The sequence below is a fragment of the Microtus ochrogaster genome, linkage group LG3, assembly GCF_000317375.1.
Source record: "Microtus ochrogaster isolate Prairie Vole_2 linkage group LG3, MicOch1.0, whole genome shotgun sequence".
Classification (NCBI taxonomy): domain Eukaryota; kingdom Metazoa; phylum Chordata; class Mammalia; order Rodentia; family Cricetidae; genus Microtus; species Microtus ochrogaster.
This window is the reverse complement of record NC_022029.1, coordinates 27,562,253-27,570,593: the sequence shown is the minus strand read 5'-3', so window position 1 is coordinate 27,570,593 and position 8,341 is coordinate 27,562,253. Positions and strand designations below refer to the sequence as shown.

Genomic DNA, 8,341 nt, shown 5'->3' with positions numbered 1-8,341 from the left:
TCTCTTCTATCATGTTCAGTGTAAATGAATTTATGTTGAGATCTTTTACTGATTTGGATATTAGTTTTGTTCATGGGGATTGAAATGGATCTACTTGCATTCTGCTACATATTGATATCCAGTTATGCCAGTACCATTTGTTGAAGATGCTTTCTTTTATCTATTGTATACTTTATTGGCCTCCATGTCAAATATCAGGTGTTTATAAGCATAGTGATATTTTATTTCTGTTTTAATAAATAAAGCTTGCTTGAAGAGCAGGGTGTAAAGCTATGTTGCTAGAGGCCAGAATGTAGTGCCACACACCTTTAATTTAATGACTCAAGACCCCCCCCCTGGCTAAACAAGACTGAGTTAGTGTAAAAGAGAATTAAAATTCACATAATGGTGCTCCCAGCCCTTGGGACTCTTGCTTTTATTCCCAGCACTAGGGAGGTGGATACAGGAGTGGTATGGCTGGACAGAGAGAGGCATATAAGGCTGGAGAAGACAAGAGCTCATTTCAAGCACATAAAAGATCACATACTGGAGAGAAACCATATGAATGTAATCAATGTGGTAAGGCATTTGTAGATCAGAGTAATCTTCAAAACCATAAAAGAACACATACTGGAGAGAAACCCTATGAATGTAATCAGTGTGGTAAGACCTTTGCTCGGTACAATACTCTTAAATCCCATGGAAGAGCTCATACTGGAGAGAAACCCTGTGAATGTAGTCAGTGTGGTAAGACCTTTGCCCAACACAGTAGTCTTCAAAGACATAAAAGAACACATTCTGGAGAGAAACCATATGAATGTAATCAGTGTGGTAAGGCATTTTCAGCTTTAAGTACTCTTGAAAGGCATAAAATAACACCTATTGTAGAGATAATGATGAATGGAATTTGTGGTAGGATGAAGGAAGGTCATTGGTTAATCAAGAAACTGCCTTGGCCCATTTGATAGGCCAGCCCTTAGGTGGGTGGAGAAGACAGAACAGAATGCTGGGAGGAAGAGGGAAGTGAAGCAGACGTCATTTCCTCTCCTGTCCGGGGAAGATGCCATGCAGTCAGTCACCAGGTCCAATTTGCTGAATCTTTCCAGGTAAGTGCACCTCATGGTGCTACACAGATTAGAAATGGGCTAAATTAATATGTGAGAATTAGCCTAGAAGAGGCTAGATATAATGGGCCAAGCAGTGTTTTAATTAATACAATTTTGTGTGTTGTTATTTTGGGGCATAAGCTAGCCAGGCAGCCGGGAGCTGGGTGGCAGGAAGCAGACAGCAGCTCCTTCAACACTCATTGCAGTCTGAGGTTTGGAGGGGAGCATTGCAGTCTACAGTCATGCTGAGAGTAGGTTCACCCCCTTGTTTGTCTGAGCCTTGATAGATGTAAAAACTCTTTAGTATCTTGACTGCTTTTCTGATCTTCAGCTTGAACCTCAATATTGTTTCTGGGTTTTTATTATTCATATGACATCTGGTGTCCAATTTTTGGAGGTATGAATTAATGAAAAGCCTACTTGCCTGAGGCTTTGCACCATTGGTATAAGCCAGAGCTACATGTTGCTGGAGTCACCACACTATCGGTTAGATTTTCCTTTCTTCTGTCCTGGTGGACTTTCCAGGAAGATCCTTGTTGGGCTGCTGCCAAGCTAGGTAGCTGCCTTGAAGTTCTGTCAAGATATTACTGCTCTATGGATCAACAATAAGCCTCACATCTTCATCATCATCAGTAGATTTAGTGAGAAAATTGGAAATTTTTAAGGGAGGAATTAGTTAAAAGGGAGAGTTTTTCCCATGTTAAAAAATAAGAGGCAAAATTACAGCACAGAAAGTTATGTCTCTGTATGATTATGTAATGTATGTTTTGAAAATGGAACAATTAAATAAAGGGATAGTCAACTTAACTTGGATAGACATACTGCTATTTATCATTTTGATAATCCTTGATGTTGTTTTGATAAATCTTGGTTTTCTCTTAAAAAGTTGTTTGGTCTGACTGCCAAGATACAAGCATTGGAAAAACTTAATAAAACAGACTGTTGAGATATTCATGTACAGATGAGGAATTTAATGGGGAACCAATTTCACCGTTGAAATCTAAGGTTAGAGAATAATAGCCTAAGGTTCTCAAAACCCAATTTTAATATATCCAGTAACCTTACAGGAATTTCCAAATGATAGAGGCTCTAAAAGAGCTAATTGGATGCCTGTGCTAATGTTAGACTTAACGAGATTCAAGGAAGCGATATGGCATGATTTCACCTTTTGTGAAATCAATGTTAAACTCATGGTCAGTTTGTAATAGAATTATTCCTAAGGATGAGATAGACTTGGATAAAGTTGCTTTATACCTTGTCCACAAACCAACTGTTTGACTAACATTTCCCTAGTGGGGCCCAGGTCTACTCTCCACTCTACTTCCTCATTGACACGTGTGAGGAAATCAATAAAAAGTTCTACTGGCTTTTGAATAAGATTGCAGAAGTATGCTAAAGAGTCCCACAGCCTATATATGTTAAGAACTCTGAAGGCCAGGTTAGAAACATGGTTGTAATAGACTTGAGGGCCAAGCCATGACTAATGGACAGGTCTTTTCTCAATGGATAATGCAACTGCACACTAACTTTGGGTGCTATAGTCTGCTCAATGCTTTGCAGGAACTAGTCACCTTTCTTAGTTTGCAATCAGCTTACAAGGATCAAAAGAAAGCTCATGTTCTTAATTAATGTTCCAGTGACCCTTGACATGCTCACTGGATGAGGACTTTGTTCATCCCATTCATCAGTCATGGTTTGGGAATGTCCAGCCCATAATGCAATCACAGTGGTCTGCAATAAGGACTTTCACAAGTGGGTATTGGTCACAAGAGATCTTGACTCCTGGAGTGTTCTGATCACTGCCCTCACCACTTCCCTGGATGCCCTCCTTGCAGACAGTCAGCATTTCCATGACACATCCAAGGTTTTTCAAGTAGATTTATCTTGCTGTGGATGCAGCAAACCAGGCTATCTATGGCATGACTGCACCGGGGCAAAACCTAGCACCTGAAGCAATAGATACAATAAGGGTTTTCACTGGGCCAAGGATTGCACATCACAATCTGCTGGTGTACCTGCCTCTTTAAACTCTAGGCAGGGCACTCCTCAGCTGCACCAGTAAGAGGAGGAGCTGGTAATCTAAAAAACACTTGGACATTGCCCATTTTTTCCATGATACCCAATGTTGACTGACTATCTTGTTGTACAAGCTCTTGGAGGCTTGGTGAACATGGTTATGATGTCACTGTATTAACAGAAATGGAAGCACTCCACTTCCCCCATTGGAAATTTATACCTGTGCCTCCCATTAGTGGTGTAGGAGGCCAACAAGATTCAACAGTTTCCACCCATTCCATCCATTGGAGAGACCTTGATGCCAACAAGGAAGCCATTCACCCTATTATTTCTGTGGTACCTAGAAACCTCTGGGGCAGAGACATCCTGAAGAATATGGGTGCTGTCCTAACTACTGATGACAAAGTTTTCTTTGATAACCTTGAGATCCATGATGGCTCTGCCTGTGACTTTCAATAATTCAATGACTTTCTGGGCTCTTGGAAGTTTTCCCATACCACCGGCATCACCTGCAATCCACATGGATAAGCCATTGTGCGTCTCTACCATCTGGCTTTTAATATGACTTTTCATGGTTGCAATCAAGGAAGGCTACTACAGGATGCTTACACACAAATGATTTGATTCTTGTATGGATTCCTACATATAGCTGGCCATTTATGAATCTTTATAAGATGGTCTCATTGACTTTATTTCTAGTTGTAAGTTCTTTCATGAGGCTGATCAGAAAGATGATTCTATAGGCTTCATTCCATTGTTGATTTTTTTAATATGGTTTCTCTCTAGTAGATGTTTCAAGTATCTAATATGATTCAGAATGATTGATACCTTTCCAATGTTTCTGATGCTTAAAGGTTTTTGCACTGTGTCTCTGTATTCAGAGTTTTCCTCTAGCTTGATCTCTGAGGTACACATGTGAAAATGCATATATGACTAATTATGTTTCTTATACACAACCTGCTTTCATATACTGTTATTTCAGGAGGCAGGGATTTCTTAGCTACATTCTCTGGAATCTGATGCTGATTTTCATCACACTGACAATCACATTTATATCCACAGTCTTTCTCAACTCTTGCTGGTAATTCACCCCTTCACTCTTATTAGAGCCTACTTTAGGATTCTGGCATGTATTGAAGACCAGCTGAGACACTAGTTCCATGAACTGGAGAACTACTAGATTCCTAGACTTTCCACTGGTCGACAGGCATTGTTGAACTGGCAGGACTATAGCTTATAATTGGCGACTCTAATAAACCCTCTTCTCCCTCTCTCTCTCTCAGTTCTGTTCTAAAGCATGTTGACTAGCACTAATAGTGAGTATTTTGCCCGCTTGTATGTATGTGCACCATGTTTCTGCTTGGTGCTGCTGAGTTCAGAAGAGGACATAGGATACCCTGGATCAAATGGTTATTTGTAACAGGAGGAGCGGGCTGCTTGTTGTCCCAGCCACCTAGCTGGATTACATACAGAAACTGTATTAATTAAAACACTGTTTGGCCATTAGCTCTAACTTCTTATATACTAATCCTTACATCTTAATTTAACCCATTTCTATTAATCTGTGTATCGCCATGTGACTGTGGCTTACCAGCAAGATTCTAACCAGTGTCCACCTCAGGCAGGAGATCCATGGTGTCTCTCACCCCGCTTTCTTCCTCCCAGCATTCAGTTCTATTCCCCCCACCTACGTAAGTTCTGCCCTATCAAAAGGCCAAGGCAGTTTCTTTATTAACCAATGAAAGCAACACAGAGAAGGACCTTCTATACCATTTCCCCTTTTCTGTTTAAACAAAAAGGAAGACTTTAACATAGTAAAATTACATATAACAGGTATCAAGCAAGAATTACAGTTGCAATATTTATATCTATTTTATCTTTTATCATAGCAAAGGAAAACTAACTGTAACTATCTATCTATTCTTTAACTCCATTAAAGACTACAGAAGGATATAATATTACCTAAGCAAACAGGAAGTGCATTGTAAACAACTTCCAAAACTCTAGAAATGACAGAGACATCTCACTGCTTATACAGTTACCCAAAGTTCTTCTGTACCATTGGGGCATCCATGTTTATGTGGCTTTACTTTTTTTTTTAGTTTTTCAAGACAGGGTTTCTCTGTAGCTTTGGAGCCTGTTTTGGCACTAGCTCTTGTAGACCAGGCTGGCCTCGAACTCACAGAGATGCGCCTGCCTCTGCCTCCCAAGTGCTGGGATTAAAGTAGTGCACCACCACTGCCCGGCTTATGTGGCTTTACTTTAACCTCTATTTCTTTTATTTTTACCTTTTGAGACAGGTTCTCTGCATATCTTTGGCTGTCCTGGAACTCCCTCTGTAGACCAGGCTGTCTTTGAACCCACAGAGATTCACCTATCTCTGCCTCCCAAGTGCTGGTGTTAAAGATGTGCACCACCACACCTTGAATTCACACAGGTCTGTTTGCTTCTATCTCCCAAGCTTTGGGATTAAAGGCATGTGCCATCACACCTTGAACTCACAAAGGTCTGTCTACCTCTGCCTCCCAAGTGTTGGGATTAAAGGTGTGTGCCACCATACCTTGAACTCACAGAAGTCCGTCTACCTCTGTCTTCCAAGTGTTGGGATTAAAGGTGTGTACCACCACACCACACTCAACTACTCTCTTTCTATCTTTTTTATTTTAAGAACTTTAACCTTTACCCTGCATATATTCTTAACACAATGTGAACCATTTAGAGGTTTTCTTCATCTTTGAATCTCTCTTAACTGTATATATCTCCTTTTTAGACCACATGAGTCTTTAATTTGCTAAGCAATATGGGTAGGATTAAAGCAATGACTTTGACGGCTGGATCCAGCCCACTCCTTAGGTTTCTGAGATGCCAGGCTCATGGCCAAGGTACCATCTGTGTAGCCATGTGTTTATTGCCACAACTCTATGGTGTTTCAAGGGGGAAGTGGTGTGGGATAATTGTCTGTATTCTGTCAATTATATTTTAAATAAATGCTGATTGGTCAATAGCCAGGCAGGAAGTATAGGCAGGGCAAACAAAGTGACCCTCTCCCTGCAACAGTTAAGTATTGTGAACCATCTGATGTGGGTGCTGGGAATTTAACCCAGGTCCTCTGCAAGAGCAACAAGTACTCTCAACCACTTAGCCAACTGTACAGCTCTAGTTCTATATATTTTAAATAGATCTCACACTGTATTTGTCTTCACCTTAGAAATTTGCACCATCATTGCAGAACAAGTCTCTGTTGAATGTCTACTCTGTGTTAGTATCTAAAGTCTAACTCCCTTCCTGGCCTTCATTCTGTCTATTTCTTTTACAGTTTTCTACAGTCAGTTTCTTTTCTTATAGGTCATGTGACCATTCTGGCTGATATTTATAATTTCAGCACTTATGAAAAAGAGGAAAGGAAATATGACTGCCATAAATTTATGTTTATCCTTGGCTAGACTGAGTCCATGTCTAAAAACACTAAACAAAAGAAGAATCAAAAACAGGAGTGGTGTATTATTGTGGATCATTGCGCTACTACTAGCTAAGACATCAAGTACTACTTCCGGTTGTAGTGGATCTTTGTAGTGAACCTCTATTTCTGATCCTAACAGAGGTGCTTTGTGATTCTTCTTAATTAGCAGAAAGTTTGCTATATTCTTGTCATATAGCTTTACCAAGTTAAAATATATTGAACTTGTTTCTATCCCTTGTCTCTCCAGGGCATTTTTCAGGAAGGGAAGCTGGAATTTTGTAGAAAGAAAAGAAAATGAAAAAAAAAGAAAAAAAGGACTTGTATGCAGTTCTTGACAACTGTGTAATGTCTGTCTCTGACACAGATGTTTAAGTGAGGAATTACACTTATTCCTTTATTACGTGGAGCCATTTCTACAGCTTCGAATGAAGGCAACTTGAACAAGGGACTGATTGGTCTGATCAGTTCTGGATTCTGTTAGGAAGTCAGGATTTTATAGAGGACTTTGGCATATATGTTGACCAAAGAGATTGGACTGTAATTCTTTTTCTTTCTGTGTCTGTGTTTGAAATCAGGATAACAATGACTTCATACAAAAGTCTTCCTTTTCTATGTTCCAGAATAATTCACTAAGTATTGGGTTATTGCCTCTTTGAAGGCCTGCTAAAGTGCTTCACTGAATCCTTTGGGACATGTTTGCTTGTTTTTATACCATTACAGTTTGTGTGACACAGCTCTGTTGAAATTATTATTATTATTTAAAGAGTTATTTACTTTATACATATGAGTGCTCTATCTGCCAGAAGAGGGCATCAGACCCCACTACAGATGGTTGTGAGCCATCATGTGGTGGCTGGGGATTGAACTCAGGACCTCTGAAAGAACAGCCAGTGCTCTTAATTGCTGACCCATTTTTCTAGCTCTGTTGAAATTATTTATTTCAGTTGGTTTAACTCTGGTAGATCATATGTTTCTATAAATTCATACGTTTCTTGTAGATTCTCCTGTGTATTGGTATATAAACATTCTTTTCCTGTAGGATTCTCTAAATTTCTTAGTTGTCTAGTGAAATCTCTCCCTTGTCAGCTCTAATTTTATTAATTTAAATCTGTTTTCCTGGAAAATTAGGCTAAGGTTTTGTAGTCATGTTCATCATTCAAAGAACCATCAGTTTCCGAGGTTTTTGCACATTAGAAAATTTATATTTTGTTTCTGTATGTCTTATTCTTCCTTATTCCCCTCTAGTGAAAATGGTGTTGGAACTCTCAGAGCTGGAACTATATGGAACTATGGTCCACTAGACATGGGTTTTGGAACCAAACTTAGGTTCTCTGGAAGGACTCTTAACAACTGAGCCCTCTTCTATCCCCTGTTTATATTTTTACTATGGGCATATAAAGCTACACATTTCTCTGTTAACTCTACCTTCATTGTAATTCATAGGGTTTTGAAGGTTGTGTGCTAATTTTCTTTCAGGTGATATAACCTCTTTGTTTCTTTGAAGTCCAATCCACCACTCAATAGTGTGTTATTCAGCCCTCATGAGTGTGTATGTTTTCTGAAATTTACACTCTTCTTTTCGGTCTTTGTCCACAAAGAACAATAGAATGTAAAGACTTGTTTCAGTTTATGGTATTTGTTGAGACTTTATTTGTGTCCTCATATATGACCTATTTTAGGCTAATTTCTACTGGCTACTGAAAAATAGGTATATTCTGTGTTTGGGCAGAATGTTCTGAATATCTGATTATGTCCACTCAATCTCTGGTGTCACTTAATC

The 8,341-nt window shown here is 39.3% G+C and overlaps 1 protein-coding gene across 1 annotated transcript in view; it reads left to right on the top strand.

Moving 5' to 3' along the window:
• Positions 1 to 452: 452 nt before the first annotated feature.
• LOC113457603 (zinc finger protein 120-like) overlaps positions 453 to 8,341 on the top strand; it is an 11,955-nt gene continuing 4,066 nt past the window's right edge. The window contains exon 1 of the mRNA XM_026785850.1: positions 453 to 810. Within this exon, the coding sequence (XP_026641651.1) occupies positions 453 to 810 (358 nt within the window). The remainder of the gene's footprint in view (positions 811 to 8,341) is intronic.